The sequence below is a fragment of the Haliaeetus albicilla genome, chromosome 21 (assembly GCF_947461875.1).
Source record: "Haliaeetus albicilla chromosome 21, bHalAlb1.1, whole genome shotgun sequence".
Lineage (NCBI taxonomy): Eukaryota > Metazoa > Chordata > Aves > Accipitriformes > Accipitridae > Haliaeetus > Haliaeetus albicilla.
The window spans coordinates 25252574-25272639 of record NC_091503.1 but is presented as its reverse complement, the minus strand read 5'-3'; the positions used below and the strand labels follow the sequence as shown (position 1 = coordinate 25272639).

Genomic DNA, 20066 nt, shown 5'->3' with positions numbered 1-20066 from the left:
TATGCCTTGAACTGAGATGTAACACAGCAACAGAACTGGACTGTAAATAAGGAGACTCAGTTCTGCCACAGACTTGCTTCCTTCTTAGCCTCCGCTTTCCTTAATAATCAAGAACAAGTGAGTGGCAAGATGGAGATTTCCTCTTGGGTTTTGATTGTTTGCTAGTTACCCTTTGAAGCAGCAGTCACAATGCCAACAAATGTTTGTTACTGTTAAAGTGATGAGGTAAAATTGTGGTAAGCAGTGCAATAGCCAATGTCTTTCTTCCATCAGCGTAGGTCTGTGTTCACCACCATCCTGCAGGTAGCAATAGAAAGTCTGTTACAATAATCATACTGAAAGTACTGTGATTTCTCAGGATGAAACACGTCAGTTGTCACCTATAAGTAGTATCTGCATGAGATCTATAGACAGAGATTATGTCACCAATAATGTAAGAAGGGGTAACTCTTAGCATTTCACCAGACTGAAAAAAAGGAAATGAAACCAGAAAGGCTGATACATACATAAAGAGATTGTCTAGACCCTTGTGGTTTTGCTGAGTTTCAGGAAGCTGACAGCAGATGAAAGTTGGTGGTATCATCAGGTTTACTGCTTTTTGTTGGTCACTTGCTGGTTGCCTGGAAGTTGCATGCTTGCAAACACCCAGCCATAGATCATCCAGAGGCCGGGACCACTTTTCCCAGGCAGCCTGCTCGCCCTTTCTTTTTGCGATCACTTGTACCACTTTGGGAAGCCTGATGGGTCAGTCACTCTTGTATAAAGAAGGATCTGTTCTGTTTCTACTATCAGCCCCATAAATCCACATACCCAGGCTGGCAAGAGGCATGCAGAAGCCTGTCACTATATGAATTCTCAGGCTGGTTCACAGACATTTCCTCATAGGGTCTGAGTCAAAAATAATTAGAAAACCAAAGCAAACAAAAAGGAGATTCACAAAGCATATATCACTAACTGCCTTTTTTCCTACTGATTGATACCTTTAATTTTCCTTTGATACGTGGTGACTCCGTTTTGAATTGCACACTCTACAAATGGCTGAGAACTCAGACTTCATTTCAGATAACCAGTCTTTTCCAAGCCAGAGCTGACTCCAGGCCTCAGCTTCTGAGATCACTCAACAGAGCAAGTAGAGTGGACATTCTGTGCAATCTCTGCAGACAATCACAGACTGATTTTTAACACAAATATAAAACTAAGCCTCTTATTCTAAATAACCCAATATATGTCAAAGATATGTTCCATATATTCTCCATAATCACATTTTCTTTCTTGTCCAGGGACCAAAAGGACCTACTGGACCTAAAGGAGAACTTGGTTTCCCAGGACGTCCAGTATGTATTATGCTCTCAAGTGGAATAAAGATGGAGGAGCTTGCTTCTGACACATACTACACTATTTCTACTTATTTCAGGGCCGCCCAGGACTGAATGGACTGAGAGGTGTGAAAGGTGATCGAGGCGAAGCATTTTATGTAAGTTCTTATGTAAAAAAACCTGTTAAAATCTTAAGTCAAGTCTGATTTATATGAATTCTTTAAAATAATGACATGACTAAAAACCTGAAATGATCTAGAAATAATTATATGTTTCTGCTACTTTTCCTATCTGGTAACAATCATTGAAAAGTCAACTTCTGGGTCCATCTGGACAGTTCTTGCAGATATACATAGTTGTACCAGCTCCTGGTGTAACAGTTATATGTGTGATTCACTGTTAGCATAACTGTTTCAAATAGCAAATGATCTACGATTGCCAATTCTTTCTATATATCAAAGACTTCCTGATCCAGGCCATCAGTATGACCCCTCATGTTGTGAAGATACTCCCACAGGCTTTTAGCTCTCTAGCACAGGTACAAACAGTGCTTGAGCATATCATAGTGAAGTGGCATCTACTCTACTAACGAGGAGATACTTGCTAATACCTACTACCTGCTTTCGTTGCCATATACATGTATCCAGAATAATGACAAGTGCATAGATGATAGCATGTCCATGCCCACCTACAGCCTGTAATTATGGAATGGCAAGTGATGAACCAAGGTCCTGGTGCTGCAAGTCTGTTCTTATGAAAAGACTTCATACAAGTGGTCTCATGGCAAACGTGAAGACTGGACTACGGAACAATAAATATTGCTGAGCATAAGCAGTAAGTTTCACAATAGCAGAGTAATTTGTGTGGTCGTTCTGATGTCACAGGGCAATCTGTGCTAGAAAAATTGGCACCCATACTACAACAGCAGCTAATAATATTTCATCTGCATCAGAGATACGCTGAAAAAAAAAGACAAGGGTATTTTACTGTGTTAGCATAGAAATCCTAAGGTAGGGATCAGCTAGGCATCAGGAAAGGTGATCTAGTGAATATCACTGTATTTCAGTAGAGCACTTCTTGTAAATGAATTCTGTGGTATGAGTCCTCTGGTTCTACTTTGTTTAAAAGAAAAAAAAATACGTGACACACAAACTGCAAAACACCAGTATGTTGTCTATCTGGAAAATAAATGTAAGTGAGATGATGATACTGCTTTATCTGACTGACAGGGAGACTGAGAATTGGTAAGTACGTAAGTATCTTCACAGAAAGCAAGACCAGGTACTGAAGGTTGCTTACACCTCTAGAGAAAGGTGTAAATAGAACTTTAGTTGCTGGAAGGTGAAACCAGACAAATTAGAGAAATTCTAATTGGAAGAAAATGACAGAAAAGATGACTAGCCACCAGCAGAAAATGTTAAAGTAGATTTTCCATTCCTCCATATCTTCAAACAGTGTCAAGGTTCATTTTCTGGGTTGCCTGCCTTAACCAAACAAAAACTATTAAAGCAAGTCTAACTAGATGAAGTACATCAGGCTGGGAGATTAAAGCAAACGAGCAAAAAAACAGGCTGCATGTTCTAATAGTCCTTCCTGGAGTGCTCAGGGAAGAGAAAATGTAATGGATCCCTAATTATTGATGAGATGACATGTGTCACCTCGCAGAAGCTGGCATTGATGTGGAGTGAAAGATGGACATGGCACGGTGCCAGGTTTTTAAATGACACAGTAATGAGTTGGCATATTTTTTTGTAAAGGGCAGTCACGCCTCCAGTCTAGCAGGGTTCCTTGAAGGTGCTAATTAGCATGTAGTTATCTGACTGGCACTTGAAAATATATGAATCTCAGCAGTCTTGAGAATCCCAGACCAGTCTCGGATACCTGATTTTCCTTGGATGAGAGATCCACTGCCTTTAATTTAGTTTCAATTTTTAGTGCTTTGGGATTTCTGGTTTGGGTTTTTTTTCCCCCTGGAAACAAGTCTTAGACCATTTTGTTCTCCAGAGAGTGCTTTAGGTTAAATATTAAAATTCACCTGACAGTTTGGTCCCTGTAACTGAATGCTCAGTCTCCCCTCAAGCCATTTAACGCAAAACTTCTTGGTTAAATGGGGCCCTCTGAGCCCCTTGGCCTTCCTTGTGTAGGTTCAGTTGTATTGCGTATGAAAAGATCTAATATCTTCTTTTTTTCACTTTCTCTTACCAGGGCCTTCCTGGCTTGCCTGGACCCCCAGGGCCCCCTGGACCTCCAGGACGTATAGTTTATATCAAAGGAGTAAGTACAACTGGGCATCAGTTGCTGATCTCTCTCTGCAGCAGAAATGTGCTGCTCTAGAAACAGCCTGCAAAGGGAAACATCAAGACTTGTTTCAGGCCACACAGTTTACAGTGGGTGACCTTGCTTGTGTGCATACGAAACAAATTTCTTAACCGGAGCCACTGCCATGTAAGAGTTTTGCCCCCCCCAGGGTGGGACCTGCTGACAGACCTGTGAGAGCTCCCAGGCAGCAAGCCGGGCTCTCCGCTCTGCAGGTGCTGGGTTTTGATTCCAGGCTTTGTCCCATCATGTCTATTAGATCTATTTGGTGTGTTGTCTGCCGTATTATACCTATGTTCATTAAAATAACTTCCCTTCTTGTTTTCACTAGACAGTTTTCCCAGTCTCTCCCAGACCTCACTGCAAAATGCCAGTAAGCCACACACAGAATCTGCTTTTAGCAAAATGCATGGCCATGACAGTAATAACCACAGTAGCTATATACATAACCACGGTAGTTTTGCAGCTTTTCTCCCCCTGCCTTCGGCTTTGCACCAGAGATGTGTTTTACCTAGTCTTCAAGATAACAGATTTTTCAAGTGTTTAGATACCCAAAATTAGCCATCTATAAAATATATAACAGAACTAGAAACACTAGAACCTTTTGCTTAAAGTGCTTTGATTACTTGCTTGTCCTAACCCTTTTAATACCTTTCAAAGCCTGTGTCTCCATAGTTTAAGAGTTGCTTTGGGGAGCTGAATGTTATATACACACATTTTTCAGATGTATATATAAATACTGTCTCCATGTAATTATGTCTTTAGGTGTTTTCAATTTCCCTGTCCAAAATAAGACTTGTTACGTATTTCATTGTGGCATGAAAGATGCATCAGAAAAGAAAGATCATGTTCTTTATTTGACCCTCAAATGCAGTCTATTCACATATAAATGTTTATTATCTCAGGAATGGCAGCAGGTGAAGCTCTGCACCTGCTTTCCAAAGGGAATGACAAAGCCCCCATTACCTTCAAAGGACCTGTGTGGTGGGTTGACCCTGGCTGGAGGCCAGGTGCCCACCAAAGCCATTCTATGACTCCCCACCCCCCCATTTAGACAGGGGAGAGAAAATATAACAAAGGGCTCGTGGGTCGAGATAAGGATAGGAGAGACCACTCACCAATTACCATCATGGGCAAAACAGACTCAACTTGGGGAAAATTAACTCAATTTATTACCAATCAACCAGAGTAGGGTAATGAGAAATAAAAACAAATCTCAAAAGACCTTCCCTCCACCCCTCCCTTCTTCCCGGGCACAACTTCACTCCCGGATTCTCTACCTAACCCCCCCAGCGGCACAAGGGGACAGGGAAGTTACGGGTTCAGTTCATCACACATTGTTTCTGCTGCTCCTTCCTCCTCAGGGGGAGGACTCCTCACTCTTCCCCTGCTCCACCATCGGGTGTCTCCCATGGGAGACAGTCCTCCATGAACTTCTCCAACATGAGCCCTTCCCACAGGCTGCAGTTCTTCATGAACTGCTCCAGCGTGGGTCCCTTCCCTGGGCTGCAGTCCTTCAGGCACAGACTGCTCCAGGTGGGTCCCCCGCGGGGTCACAAGTCCTGCCAGAAATCCTGCTCCAGTGTGGGCTCCTCTCTCCACAGATCTGCAGGTCCTGCCAGGAACGTGCTCCAGTGTGGGCTTCCCATGGGGTCCCAGCCTCCTTCGGGCATCCCCCTGCTCCGGTGTGGGGTCCTCCCTGGGCTGCAGGTGGAGATCTGCTCCACCGTGGACCTCCCTGGGCTGCAGGGGGACAGCCTGCCTCACCGTGGTCTTCATCACCATGGGCTGCAGGGAAATCTCTGCTCCAGCACCTGGAGCATCTCCTCCAGCACCTGGAGCATCTCCTCCCCCTCCTTCTGCACTGACCTGGGGGTCTGCAGGGCTGTTTCTCTTACACGTTCTCACTCCTCACTCCAGCTGCCATTTCTGTGTGCCCCGTAACTTTTTTTTCCTTCTTAAATGTGTTCTCCCAGAGGCGCTACCACTATCACTGATGGGCTCAGCCTTGGCCAGCGGTGGGTCCCTCTTGGAGTCAGCTGGTGTTGGACACAGGGGAAGCTTCCAGCAGCTTCTCACTGAAGCCACCCCTGTAACTCCCCACTACCAAAACCTTGCCATGCAAACCCAATGCAACCTGCAATTCCACACATAGCATCAAAAGAAAGGAGATGGGGGGTTACATTTTCAGAACACCCTGATGCCATTTTTGTTTAAGGAATTATGGAAACTAGATCCTACAATGAACTGCAAACAGAGCTCAGTCCTGAAAGTACTTTCCCCAGGGCAATATTGTACTGTTAAGCCGTGGGTTAGGTAATTGGAAAGGATTCTGTCTTTGAGAGCCACAGACCTCCCCTGAATCCTGTGGTGTGCAGTATGGCTGTTCTACTTCTCTGTTAGCAGTATAGCTCAAAATAGTATTGTGCCCGCTCCTCCAATTTCCATTCCAGTTCTTTTTCACTTGTTTTAGAGAAGCAGCTCTCGACTTCCAGTATACCAGATGCATTGATACTCATCATCACCCTACCCTTCCGGCTGAAGAAAAATGTATCCCAGCTTATGGATCTTTCTGTTAATTAATGATAACTAGTCATTACTCTATGGTAATTTGACATTTCTATGGTTTCAGCCTACCACCTCCAGGCATCAGCTTTTTACCTCTTTGAATTCCTCCCCTAAACCTTCCCATTCCCACCGTATAACATTCTTGTATATTAATCACATATGTCCATAATCACATATGGATTAGTCAGCCTCACCTCCGAACCCTGCCTGGACAAGGCCCTGAGCAACCTGATGTAGTTGATCCTGCTTTGGGCTAGACAGTCTCCAGAGATGCCTTCCAGCCTCAACCCTCCTGTGAGTCTCTGTGAAATGATTGAAACAATACAAGCCTATTTTAGCTGAATTTCAGATAATAATAGAATGTCACTTTTCAAGAAGGTTGCTATCAGTGAATAATAGCAGTAACTTTTATGTGCACAATAGAAACCTGTACTTGTAAATACCTCTTCAGGCACCTGAGTATGCTAGACAGATTTGTCCTACATTTGTGAATAATCTCCTAAACCTATCCAAGTGTATAGATAAGAATTCTGCTGTACATGCCTCCATAAATGAATATCGGTAAAGAACTACAGACTGAACCCCACAAGTTTTCCTCATGTGAACTGAACTTCTGAAGTTAATGGAGCTATCCGTGTGAGAAAGACTTCTAAGAGCTAATACTACAGGATTAGCCAGATGCAGCACCTTCAATTTTTTTTTCATACACTTGCTTAGATTCATATATATAGTACTAGCTAGTACTAAGATCTGTCCATTTCCAAGCACTGTGCCACATTTTAATTCCTGCACTGTCCCTATTTTGAAGACAGGCAGTAGAGGTAAGTCGCATGCTCACTGTTACAGGTGGCTGGTATCAGAACAGGATAGACTAGAACAGCTTCTGCCTCCCAGTTATGGTCTCAATGCATCTGGAGCATAGGTCAACATCAGACAGTAAGCATAGCCTGTTATCTTACAGTCAAAAATCAAATCCTGCTTTCAAATGCAGTGACGTGAATTCAGAATTGTTCTTGGAGAATGAGTTTTCTGATGCTTCACTGGCATGACTGAGAGTAGGATTTGCTGATGCCTCCAAAACGCATGTTGCTACCCTCTTCCTGAGAGCATGTTGCATGTTAAAGAGCACAATCCTGAAAAAAGCTTGATCAGCTAATACTCGGACCTTGACAAACTGGAGATAATCCCAGACTGTTGTTATAATATTCACTGTGATAGCATGCAAATTTTCCAGGCTGTTCAGTCACACCAAGTAATGCACATCCATTGGTTAATGTGTATGCATAATTTTTAATAGATTTATTTGTCTGTAGGTGAGCACTCCTTACCCTGGAAATCAAGAAGCTCTTAATGTCCATGGTGAGTAGTTTTTTTCTCACACCTTGGTTTAAATAAGCTTTTTTTGGTTTTTTCTTAGTTAAGCTCTTCTTGCTTTTTCTTGGTTATTGCATAATCGGGTTTGAGGGGGAAGAAAAAAAGCTTAGGTCTGCACTTTGAAGACTAAGATTCATAAATAGAGCAATGCAATACAGTTTCTGCAAGATCTAATCTTAGAAGTCCTCTGTCAGAGCAGAGGTGTCACATGGCTGCGACGAATCGTTACTCTCTTCTCTGGCAGAGTTCCTAAGATGCAAATTCTAAAGTCCACCTGATACTCCATCCCACCAAGCAGCCAGGTGGTCTCATTCCTCCGGTGTTTGACTGATGGTGTCAAAACCACTTCCCTTCTCTGAGTGACTGATACACAAAAACCACGAGCTTGTAATCAGAGCTCCCATCTTTTGGCTTGAAAGGAAATTATCACGGGCAGGGTCAACACATGCTGGCTGCTGGAGTCCCAGAGAATATTGCCGAGGGAAAGAAACAAGCTATTAAAGATTCTTTCTGTGAGGGGGTGGTGATTTTTCTGGCGAGACAGAAGAAATGTTTCTCATCCCCTCCTTCACTAGGAAGGCAAGGCCTGTTGAAAAGAAAAATAATTTCGGGGGTTTGGGAGTAGCTAGGACAAAACCATGACAGGCAGACAAAGAAGGAAGTAAGACTAATGGGGAAGGAGGATGAGAAACTCCACACATGAGGACCCTGGGGAAATTCTCACAAGGCTGGAGAAGTTTTGTTAGTTTTCACTCCTCTGAATGGAAAGGGGTTTCACGACAATAGAGGGTCAAATTTGTGGGGTACAATGATGCCCTGAGCTTGCTTTCTGAATCCTTACCACTGAATAACTGACTCATCTCTTACAAGTGAAAGCCAAAGTCTCGTGCTTGGCAAACTGTCCACATTTCTTCAGGGCTATGTCCACAGAATTAAGTCCATAGAGCTGGTTGTCCAGCGCTGCTCCTAAATTCAAAGACTCCCAGTTGCTTGTGTCCCCCTGCACACAGGAACTCCAACAAATTTCTCTGTCTGTATTTTTTGTTTTTAACAAAGAATCCATGATGTAACAGAATAAATGTCCACAGAGAACCCGAAGTTCTTGGTTCAAGGCATTTTCCTTGGTTCTAAGAGTTGACTCCAAGCTGCTAAAGGACATTCTGCTCTTTTTAGACTTTCAGCCTAGGTAAAAGCTTGAAAGTGAGGATTTTGACTATGACAATTTTGTTTAAAACTTGTTGGTTTTATTCAAGTAAACATTATAGTTTCTTTTCTCTAAATGCATACTAATTCTCAACCCAAAGAGTAAACCCTGAAGTCACTCCAGCATGCATCCCTTCTTTCTTTGGTTTAAGGAGGAAAAGTCACCATTTATGTACAGTTTTCATGCCATTTTAAGAATATCGTAATGGTCTGACTGTTCCATTCTTGAGCTAGTACTCCACCAGATAAGCACAAAGTGGTCACTTACAGTGCGCACGAGGCGTTAAAATTAAGGCAAGCCTGCATCTCTGGTTCAGTGCTTTTGTCCTTCCTCAAACCACACCCCAAGGATGGATTCAGTTACACGCCGAGGGAAACAGGTAGCAATTCTGCACCAAAAAAAATGGTGAATGCTGACTGAAATAGTGTTGCCTTGACCGAATTGTGTGGAAGTCCTTCAGTTCCAAGGGCAGCAGAAAGTTCTGTCACAGTTTTGCCCCTCCAGAGCTTCTTGAAGCTGGAAAAAAAGTTGGGACATTAAAACAAAGTCCCAGAGCATCCACAGGGAGCAGCTGGCAGTTTTCTTATGACCCAGTAGTACACAATGGAGAAGGAGGTCTTCTCAAGATCACAGAGGAAATAAAGTCAGTGGTCTTCCTCCTTTTCTTTAACCACTTCTAACAAAAATTTATTCCTGCCTATTTATTATACTTTCAGTGTAATTTTATGGAAAAAAGCAGTAGTGCAGCCTCTAACATACAGCCTGAACCTGTTTCCCAGTTCCCATGTTCCTGGGAATTAAAACACTGTTCCCATCACTCTGCAAAGGAGTCTGGAGAGTTTACAGTTTAATCAGCAACGTAAAATGAGGCCCCACTGCTCTATCAATAGGCATTTGACCATGGGCTCACAGCTGGAGGCTGGGTCACCAGACAGATCACGGGGATATCCATGGGAGTATGACCAGCTTTCACTTCTCATGGCTGAAAAGACGAAAGAGAAGGGTGGAGAGGAACTATCTGGAAACTTCTGTTGTAACATAGGGCTCTGAAAGGGAAGAAGTCCATCTCATTCTTCTGTATTTGTAGCCATTCTGCACAACTAGAAGAAGGAAAAATGCTGTAACTATTTTTCAGAGTAAGGCTTTCTTACCAATAAAGTCTTTGTTTATTTCTTACCAATAAAATCTTATTTAGAAGTGGCACCAGGTAATGGAGCATGGACTAGGTACCCAAGCAACAGATTGTTTCTGTGCTTGCCCCAGTGAAATTCACAAATGTAATCAGATCAGGTTAGAAAAGAGCCAGTGTTCTTAGTGATCCACTGACTCCCAGCATAGACCACAACTGACCACAGGGGCTGAAGATATCACAGGCAGGGAACCATCAAAAATTACTTCAAGAGATGTGTCTTGTATCTGCTTGTCATTGTATTTCAGTACCCTTCCTGCCCATAACTCACAATAGGATCACCTCCCCTTAAACTTGAAAAGGCATTTCTACCTGAAGGAAGTGGCTATAAGATGTTACTGTGGCAGAATGATGTTATTTTACATGAATTTTGCAAAGATATTAGCAATTACTCAGGCAGAACAAAGAGAGAAATCAGACCTAAGAAGTCTAAATACTCAGGGGTCATTTTACCCAGCTATGTGGTAGGGTAAGGTTAGCATGGAAGTTGAATAGCATCTGGAAAAATAGGTTTGTCCAGATGTATTTGGGTGTAATTCTACCCTTAGCTCACCTGGATGGAAAATTATGCTAAAAGCATTTCTGTTCTCAGAGAACATTTTCTTCATTATTAATGCTTTTATGACATGAAGGAGCAATAAATGATAACATTTGTGACATTCACAGCTGCAGATATTATCATTTATTGGTTTGTTTTGGAGTCTGGAGGTACTAGAAGATGAGGTATCAAATGCAGAGCCATAACTCAAGAACTGTTTCTACACTGGCCCCAGTGAAATTCACAACTGCAGTGAGAACAGGTTTGTTCAGAGGGTCTTAGGCTAGGTGGTTGGGGAAGGGAGAGTGAAAGATTGACTTGTAAGAGAGAGGTTGTCTTGCACATGTTGGGGTTGATAAGAGAGGACAACGAGGCAGCCATTCAATGTTCGTGAGGAGAGTGAGACAAGCAAGGGACTGGAGCTACGTGCCCCGCATGTATGGAAAAGTCTGCTCTCACGCTGGGTGGTTTGATGGTCACTGCTATAGTCTCTGCTGTTTGCAAGTTCTCATGAATTTGTGATGCTTTTATGGCAGGTGCTAAAGCAAACAGAGATTCCTGGGGGCTGCGCAGCTCAGCGGACTTAAAAGGAGAAAAGGGAGACAGAGGTGCTCCAGGACCACCAGGTACACTAAATCTGATATGGCATTGACATCCTGAAAAGGAATACATGTTTAACTTAAAAAGCAATTCAACAAAGTACTTTGATGCTTACCCCGGCAGCCTTACCTGCCTAAAGATGTACACTTAGGTTCCTTGCTGAACTGACACACAGAACAACAAAGCCCATAACATTATCAAAAATGTCTTCTGAAAAGAACTATCTGTACGGCACATTTGTAAGTATTACGAAAGTGTTAAGTGCAAGAATAGATATTGAAATGTAACTGGCTGGTCAGAGATTTTTTGAAATCTTAGAAGGACATCATGTTCAATTCCTGAGACATCATTTTGTTGTCAGTCTTTTTGAGCCAATTGGGCTAAAATCCAGTGCTTCCCATCTCAGGGTAGCACACCTCTGCATTCTGAGTTCAAGGCATTCACTTCTTGATGACAGTCCCACTTCCAGCTGGAACTGGAACAAGATGATTTCCATGTCAACCAACTTCTTAATATTCTATGCTTTATTTGTGATAATCATGAAAAGTCTGTGTGAACTAAAAATACCAATTCACTGATGGTAGGAACATCATAACAGATGTTCCTTACCAAAGATTTACTTTTCTGTATCAAAAAGTTGATACACATTGCTAATTCTTACACATTCAAAAATAGTTACAGAAACAAGCATCCATTTGAAAAGACAGCTATTACAAACTCTTCCTTTTCTATACATTTTTTGAAAACTCATATACTGAGGTAAGGCTTTGGTCAGTGCCAGAAATCATTTGAAATAGAAGAAGCAGTATATCAAATTAATGTTGCTGTACCATATTTATAATCTTTGTCCTCTTATGTGTTGATAATAAATACAAAACTACATCTATATGGATATTTCTGTCTTTGTTCCAAAGACACAGTTCTGTTGACTGAAGATGATATTTTGGTTATTTTTAAGAGGACATCTGTTCTATTAAAATCCATTTTCTTGTCTTGTCCTCATTAATTTTTATTTTGATTAATATCCAGTGCCTTAAAATAAGTGGTTAGTGCTTCCTAGTCATCAATAAACTTGTAAAAAGAAGAAGGAAGAAGCATTCCTAAACAGAAATAAAGAAAATCTTCTCTTCTGTGCTGTTTTATCCACCACGAACATGTCAGCTCCTTCTCAGGTTCCATATTTAATGAAAATTAATGTCCTACAAGTATTTTTGCCTATAACTGATGATTTCAGGTGCTTCAGAAGGAGAGGATTATGAGAGGATTATACTTATCATCTTGTAAAACTGCAGCTACTGAAGGATAGTGAAAATAACACAAGAATTCTGGTTAAACTGAAAACTGAATTCACCTGTCTTATAAAATAACAGAATTTATTCATTTGTTTGCCAACTGAATCCAAACAGATTGACTAGCCTCAATATTTTGTGAAGCTAAAATCTGTTGACTAAGACCAATTCCATTGCTGCTCTAAAAAATATTCCTTTTTGGTTCTTGCTTGTTGATGTGGTTGCTAAAATATTCTTTTATACAAACCAGTTCTCTGGGTCTCACAGATATCCACATAATCATTGACAGTGAAAATTCACATGCCATAAGTTGCAGGGTAGTGGAATATGATCAAAGTACAGGAATTTTTCAAAACCTTCTCTGAGGGACAGATGGCTGAAGCTCCTTCCACTACAATGTGTGTTGAGTTCCAGCAATCAGAAAAGGTTTGTGAACTGTGCTACTTGTCCACCAGTGGATTTATTTTTTCTTTTCACAGAATGTCTCCTATCCAACCTTACAAAGAGGTTCTATTAATTGATAGCATGCAAAACTATGAAGCCAACAGAAAAAGTGGGTAAATGGCAAGCCACACTTTATTTAGCTACTCTGTATAGAGGAAGGCGTAGGAAGTATCCAGAGCATAGGTGCTGTGTTCCAACAACATGGGCAATGCTCCAGCACAACCACAGTGTTTCTGGCTGGAGGAACACAGGCCGGAGCCTTGTAACAAAAGGCATTTAGAAATAGAGGAGGAAACTTCACTATATCGTAGTCTCACACCCAATTGCCTAAGGCTGAAGATCTGCTAATTGAAAATGCAGTGTTCATTGCAGTGTGCTGGCCCTTGACCATAGTCAACCCCATTCCTTCCTGCGGGTCATTCCCCAAAAGACCAACCTGGCATTATGGACAAGTTTTCACACTCCTCCAAATCCACCCTTTGGCCTGTTTGTTTGTCCTGAGACCTTCTTTTCTGTATGAAGAAGAAGTTTCACCCTTTTCTCTGTGAATCCTGGAAGGAATGGAGCTAAAGGAAAATCAGTGAGGTGGAGCAAGATGGCTTCTCGCTGGCAAGCATTGACTCTGGTAATAAGTGAGTTCTGTTGCTCCAGAGGCTAATTTCTAGATCAGATCCCAGATCTGAAAGCAGTGTAGCCTCCCATCTTCTAAAAGAAAGGTCACCAAAGTTCTGTGACTTTATGATTGTTGGGAGGGCATGATTTTGCCATTGATTATGCACATGCAAAGCACTGTTAGTCCACTTCAGCAATATCTGAAAACACACTGAAATGAAAATGTCTGATTTTTTACTTCCACTTTGAATGGTGGTCTCCCTTTGCCTCATGTAACTTGCCCAAGAGTAGTCTGCTTGCTGGTCATCCAAGAAAGACCTCAGATATTGCCCAGTGTAGAGACTAATGCCAAGCAACATCCAAGAAGGACACCTACCATTCCATTCCACCTGGCTGTTCCCCATCCCCTCACATGGATCAAGCAAATCACTGCAGTGAGCTATAATTGGCAGGGTTGGAATAAAATCAAAATAGCTGCCATAGAAGGAATACATTTCTGTCCCAGAGTGCAGATGTATACAATCTCTATTTGACTTAATTGTATCTGAGACAGCACACAGAGACCTGAGTCCTATGGCTGGCATAGGGTTGGACCCAAAGGTCTGAAAAATTACTCAGAACACATTTGAAGAAAATGCATCAAGCTGTTATGGGCAGCTATAAAACCATCTTTTTTCCAAGCATATGCCAAACAGAGACTATCTGAAGGCTTTTTAGACTTTTTGTGCTGGCTGACCACCATTGACAGACAACACACCGCAGGTGGTATAACCATTGATACTGCTACTGGGTTTTGTTGCAGAAAAATGTCAAGAAACAAATAATTATTCTATGATTAGCAGCATGGCAGTAACACTGTTTCTTTCTCTTGTCAGTTATGGTACTGCCCTTGCATGAAAGATAATGCAACTACTGATTGGCCACCCCACGGCTGGCAAAAATTATGGAAAGCGTTTCTTTTACCTGGGTTTCCATCAAAGGTGTTAATTTGGATGTTTTTCTTTCACCCTCTGCCCAGCTGCCATTTTTTCAGAGAACTGGGAATTTTTCATTTTTGAGCCTTCTTTGCTTTCAAATTCGTCTGAAATTCACACATTCAGAAGTTATTAAGGTGGAGGAGTGACAGACAAGATAGGGCATGTAAGCCTGGCTTTGTTAGGAAACCAAACTAAAAATATCTGTTCGATTTAAAGGTTAATGTTATTATTGTAAATATTTTTCCTTTAAGGTCCTAAACCAGTAATATCCAAAGCAGTGCTTTTAAAAAGAAAATTACAGATAATTATTGTACTTTATTGTATTTTCTTCAATTTTCAGGTCCACCTCTGCCTCCATCATATTTCAGCCACTTTATTAATAGCATAAAGGTAATTATATCCCATTTGTGTTTGAGTTCTGTTAAGCTTTTTTTAAAGTGTACTTCATTATGAATTAAGCATAACACAGTATAGCATGGTGAAATACACAAAACAGATAAGAGCATCAGCAATTACAAATTATATTAATTTCTTAAACTCCAGCTGCATAGACAAGTTTATTACAAGTATAGAGGTAGCAGATGTCAGTAGTATATAAAGATTACTTTGAAAAAACTTTATTACTAAGGCTTTTTACCTTCCCAGTGCTATTAAAGTGAGTCATAATTCACTGTTACCTAACATAAGTTGGTATAAATTATCTGCCATAAATGAATGCTTTTGTTTCCAGGCCAGCTCAGGTAAGAGACATCCATTACCTAAAGGGCTTCTAGAAAAATTTAGCAACAATTAACACATGGCAGGCGGGAAAATCACTTCTGTGTAATACTATTTATCTTTTAAGCACATTGACTGAACTAAGTTAAAGTGATGGAAACTACTGTTCCTGGAATCTCTTACAAGAAAGTATACCCACATCTTGATGTGTCTGGTCTCTCTCTGTTCCATTATTCTCCTGACTGCTTCAAGTGACAAAAATGAATACCAATGCAACATTATTTTAATTTTTTTTAAGTGAACAAGGCTCTTTATCGGTAGATCTGAAAAAATTGAATCAAGTTGTCATTTAACGATGCCACCAAAAGCAGTGTACTGTCAGTTTCCTTGAAGGACACTTAGTGCCTTCTGGTTTTCAGATTTTGTTTCTGCTTGGCTGAGTGCACCTAAGTTATTCCTATGACATAAAGTGCCTCATGCATGCATGGCAGAGCTGATACGGCTTCTTTGATTTTACAGAGTAGTGTCTGTAGCTTTACAGCTTTAGCAACAAAGAACTCATTTTTCACCTAGTCCTTCATCTCTGCAAAATAGCATGCCATACAGAAAGCTTTATAGTCCTGTTTTCTGGGAAACAAAAAAGAAGAAAAGTCAAAGGAGCACCTATACATAGCCATCTCTACTGGCTTTCTGCAGCTACCTGCCATTCTTGCTTTGCCCTTTGCGTCTTCTATTCACAGGCTTATTTCTCAGAAAGGGGAAACACAGTAGACCAAAAAAAGTTGAAGGAAAAAAAGAGCAGACAAACAGAAGGAAATAACAAGAGGAGGAACCTACAAATGCTGTGGCTCATTTTGCAGAGAGAGATAATGACCTACCATTTAAACGCTTCTTCTTACCTATCACTCTGTTCCCCAAACTAAGTGATAACAGTGAAGGACAGGAGCAGACATGCAGTTCAAAGTGTCTGCAATTTCATGTGGTGTCTCTGGTTATCCTGGTACACACCCCTGCCCTCCTCTCTCTACCTATACACAGTAATCTTCACTTTGCCACATACATTTAAATATCTGTCCATTCCATGTCAATGTTGCTTTGCTTTTTCCTTGGTGATGGAGAAAAATGGAAAGCCAGGATTTATGCTTCCTCCGACTTTCTCTTTGCTTCCAGCTACAGCACAGAACAAGGTTTTGCTGGGTAGAATAGCAGGAAAGAGCAACAGAGGCATTTTCTCTGCCTCCACCTAACCCCACCTCCCCCAGCCCCTGTCCTGAGAGAGCCTTGCAGCCTCCATAGAGAAAGCATTGCTTTTCATTCTCTATCACGGAAGAAGGAAGTGATGTCAAAAATATTTTAAGCAGATGCTTTTCTTTATTAAGCTCAGAGATTCCATGTAGCTTTAAAAGATCAGTGCATAGAGTCCTGATCTCACTTCAGCTCAATGTTTTAAAATGTATTCTCTTTAAAGGGTGAAAAAGGAGACAATGGAGTCACTGGTGCGAAAGGAGAAAAAGGAGAACCAAATGGAGGGTTTTTTCTGACAGGACCTCCTGGACCACCTGGAAGACCAGGACTGGTTGTAAGTCACACAAGTTGTAGAATAGGAATGTTTGTGGGTACCCATTGCTTTAATTTAGAATGCACTAAAAAGAGACAAACATCAAGATGATGCTAAGAACTATATAAAAACTCATATGCTAACCATTAGGTGAATATGAGAGAGTTGCACCAGGCGTAAACACAGACACTTCACTGCTGTGCACAATTAATTTGCTATGAAAAATTGACGCAATGTTATGCTCAGCTGTCTAATACAATACATCAGTATGTAGATTCATGCTATTAATAGCATGACAAATCAAGGCAGTATATACTATAAGTACTACTACTTATATCCCCATAAAGGCCAAAATAGGCTATATAAAGTTAGACAGAGGCTGACTTGAATATTATGGGCCATCTAAATAATTAATCTAATTTTCTATTCCAGTAATCCAAAAGCATGAACAAAAAGTCCAGTGTGTACCCGTCCGGATCATTCCTATAAAATTCAGCCACTGTCTAATCTCTACCTAGTTGTTTTACCTTCTGGTAGTTGCCACCACAGCTGCTTTGGAATCAAATGCACTAATCCTTTGGAAACCAGTTTATCCCTGAGATCTGTCAACAAATGTGTGCATTGCATTACTTTGTTGTCATGTTCTGTCCCAAGGAGCATGAATGGGTGGGTCACAGCTGAAAATGAAGTATTAGGTTAGCAAGCCCACCTTCAAAAATCCCCCTGGCACTATTCCACATTGCTGAGAACCATCTCCCTGTTTAGAAACTGTTCTACTGGCAGGAAGATGGTTGGCACCACTGAGATCCATCAGAGACTGAGCTCTCCTAGTCCAGGGTCCAAAAACTGTTCCATGTATGCAGGCCAGTTTGAGCAGAGGGAGCATGAGCCCTCCTCTTTCAGGCTGAGGACACACTGCTAAACTGGAAATGTAGACTTGGAGCCTTTTTAATCTGGAAGACTGGCAGCTGGAGAGCTCAAGAGATATGAGCTGACTTTTGGTCACAGAAGGGAGAAGACAACATTCATCATGAGACATACACCCTGCATAGACACACTTTATGTTAAACCTTTCCACCATGTACCTTCTGACAAACTCTTATCAAAAGCACATCAAAGCGAGTAGTCTAAGCACGAGCAGAGTTGAGATCCAGGACTTTGAGAGTACTGTTGAGAGTTTTGCAGATATCAGCTGCTCAGGAACAGGTGCGAGAACTTCAGAAAGCTTTCTGAAACTTAAATTCTTTAATTTAGTTTAGTATGTGGTCAGATTTTTAATTTTCCATTAATATCCATGCCCCCTTGAAGAAAATTACGTACAGATTCATGTCTCAACAGTGGCCTGGTGGCAGGCCTTCAGAAAACATTGCCACCAGAGATGAAGGCCCTGCAGCAGTGAAACCGATACATTCAAAGAAATACTTTTTATCACTGATAGGGACCAAAAGGGGATTCAGTTGTTGGACCCAGAGGACCTCCAGGATTACCTGGCCTGCCTGGCTTACCAGGTTATGGAAAAATTGGACCTCCTGGCCCACCTGGCCCACCAGGCCCACCAGGACCCCCTGCAATATATGGCTCAGGTGAGAGGGTGTGATTTTGCTTTCCACTGTATACACAAGTGCATAGGCACGCGCCCACACGCTGCCGCTTCCTTTACATCCCTGTTCTTCCATCTGCCCACCCTCTCCGGTTGCTCCCCTCTCTCCTCCTGCCCTCTACCCTTTTCTCCTTGGGGGGTGTGTTGGAACTGGGAGCACAAAAGGGACAATTTATCTGCAAAGTTTTCACCGACTAGTGCCATGGGACCACTATTGCATGAAAAACCTTGCTGTGGCTGGGAAGAAGTCTACATAACAGAGACAGGCTGCCTTGAGAGCTTTGCAAAATCTATCAAATTGAGCAGTTGGCTAAATTTGGGAAGATGTTAGTGTGGGTCAAGATGCTTTGTGGTGAATGCAGTTAAATCCAGTTGGCGGCCTGTCACAAGTGGTGTTCCTCAGGGCTCAGTATTGGGGACAGTTCTGTTTAATATCTTTATCAATGATCTGGATGCAGGGATTGAGTGCACCCTCAGTAAATTGGCAGATGACACCAAGTTGGGTGGGAGTGTTGATCTGCTGGAGGGTAGGAAGGCTCTACAGAGGGATCTGGACAGGCTGGATTGATGGGCCGAGGCAAATCATATGAGGTTCAACAAGGCCAAGTGCCAGGTCCTGCACTTGGGTCACAACAACCCCACGCAGCGCTACAGGCTTGGGGAAGAGTGGCTGGAAAGCTGCCTGGTGGAAAAGGACCTGGGGGTGTTGGTTGACAGCTGGCTGGATATGAGCCAGCAGTGTGCCCAGGTGGCCAAGAAGGCCAATGGCATCCTGGCCTGTATCAGAAATAGTGTGGCCAGCAGGAGCAGGGCAGGGATCGTCCCCCTGTACTCGGCACTGGTGAGGTGACACCTCGAGTCCTGTGTTCAGTTTTGGGCCCTTCACTGCAGGAAAGACATGGAGGTGCTGGAGCGTGTCCAGAGAAGGGCAACCAAGCTGGTGAGGGGCCTGGAGCACAAGTCTGATGAGGAGCGGCTGAGGGAACTGGGGTTGTTTAGTCTGGAGAAGAGGAGGCTGAAGGGAGACCTTATCGCTCTCTACAACTACCTGAAAGGGGGTTATAGCGAGGTGGGGGTTGGTCTCTTCTCCCAAATAACAAGCGATAGGATGAGAGGAAATAGCCTTAAGTTGCACCAGGGGAGGTTTAGATTGGATATTAGGAAATATTTCTTCACAGAAAGGGTTGTCAGGCGTTGGAACAGGCTGCCCAGGGAAGTGGTTGAGTCACCATCCCTGAGGGTATTTAAAAGGCATGTAGAGGTGGCGCTTAGGGACATTGGTTTAGTGTTGGACTTGGCAGTGTTAGGTTAACAGTTGGACCTGATGATCTTAAAGGTCTTTTCCAACCTAAATGATTCTATGTTTCTATGATTCTCTCTATAAAGGCAGTACCCACAGTGGAGTTTAGGTCTAGAATGAAACTGCTGGAGAACTGCTTCTAAAAATTAGTTGTTATGCAAACACTGAATAAAAACAAAACTTTGGGAGGGTTAGTTACTGTACCTTTAATAATTTTCAACTTATTGGGTTAGAAAAGGAGTAAAATGTGACACAAATGGTCATATCAGGGGACAAACTTTGCTAACAAGGTGACACTGGAGCTTCAGGTGGATTATCTCTAACTTGCATCAAAGGCAATACATGGCTATAAACCAAGTGTCACAGTTCAAGACGTTCATGCTTTTGACTCCTCTTGGGTCACAGGTCTGCTAGTGACAAGCCTCATACTGTTAACGTCCAGCCCTTAGACTAGGTTCTGGTGG

At 42.1% G+C, this 20066-nt stretch overlaps 1 protein-coding gene and 1 long non-coding RNA gene across 2 annotated transcripts in view; one reads left to right on the top strand and one right to left on the bottom strand.

Annotated features, from left to right (window-relative positions):
* The window catches only part of COL15A1 (collagen type XV alpha 1 chain), a 157466-nt gene that overhangs the window by 125201 nt on the left and 12199 nt on the right, over window positions 1–20066 (top strand). The window contains exons 28-36 of the mRNA XM_069809271.1: window positions 1281–1334; window positions 1415–1474; window positions 3522–3590; window positions 3964–4005; window positions 7514–7559; window positions 11042–11131; window positions 14768–14817; window positions 16613–16723; window positions 18141–18285. Of these exons, the coding sequence (XP_069665372.1) occupies window positions 1281–1334; window positions 1415–1474; window positions 3522–3590; window positions 3964–4005; window positions 7514–7559; window positions 11042–11131; window positions 14768–14817; window positions 16613–16723; window positions 18141–18285 (667 nt within the window). The remainder of the gene's footprint in view (window positions 1–1280; window positions 1335–1414; window positions 1475–3521; window positions 3591–3963; window positions 4006–7513; window positions 7560–11041; window positions 11132–14767; window positions 14818–16612; window positions 16724–18140; window positions 18286–20066) is intronic.
* LOC138690356 (uncharacterized) lies at window positions 7145–14760 on the bottom strand. Its single transcript, XR_011329216.1, has 3 exons — window positions 14414–14760; window positions 10965–11161; window positions 7145–9878 (listed from the first exon to the last, which is right to left on the bottom strand). It is a non-coding gene; the product is annotated as an uncharacterized lncRNA (long non-coding RNA).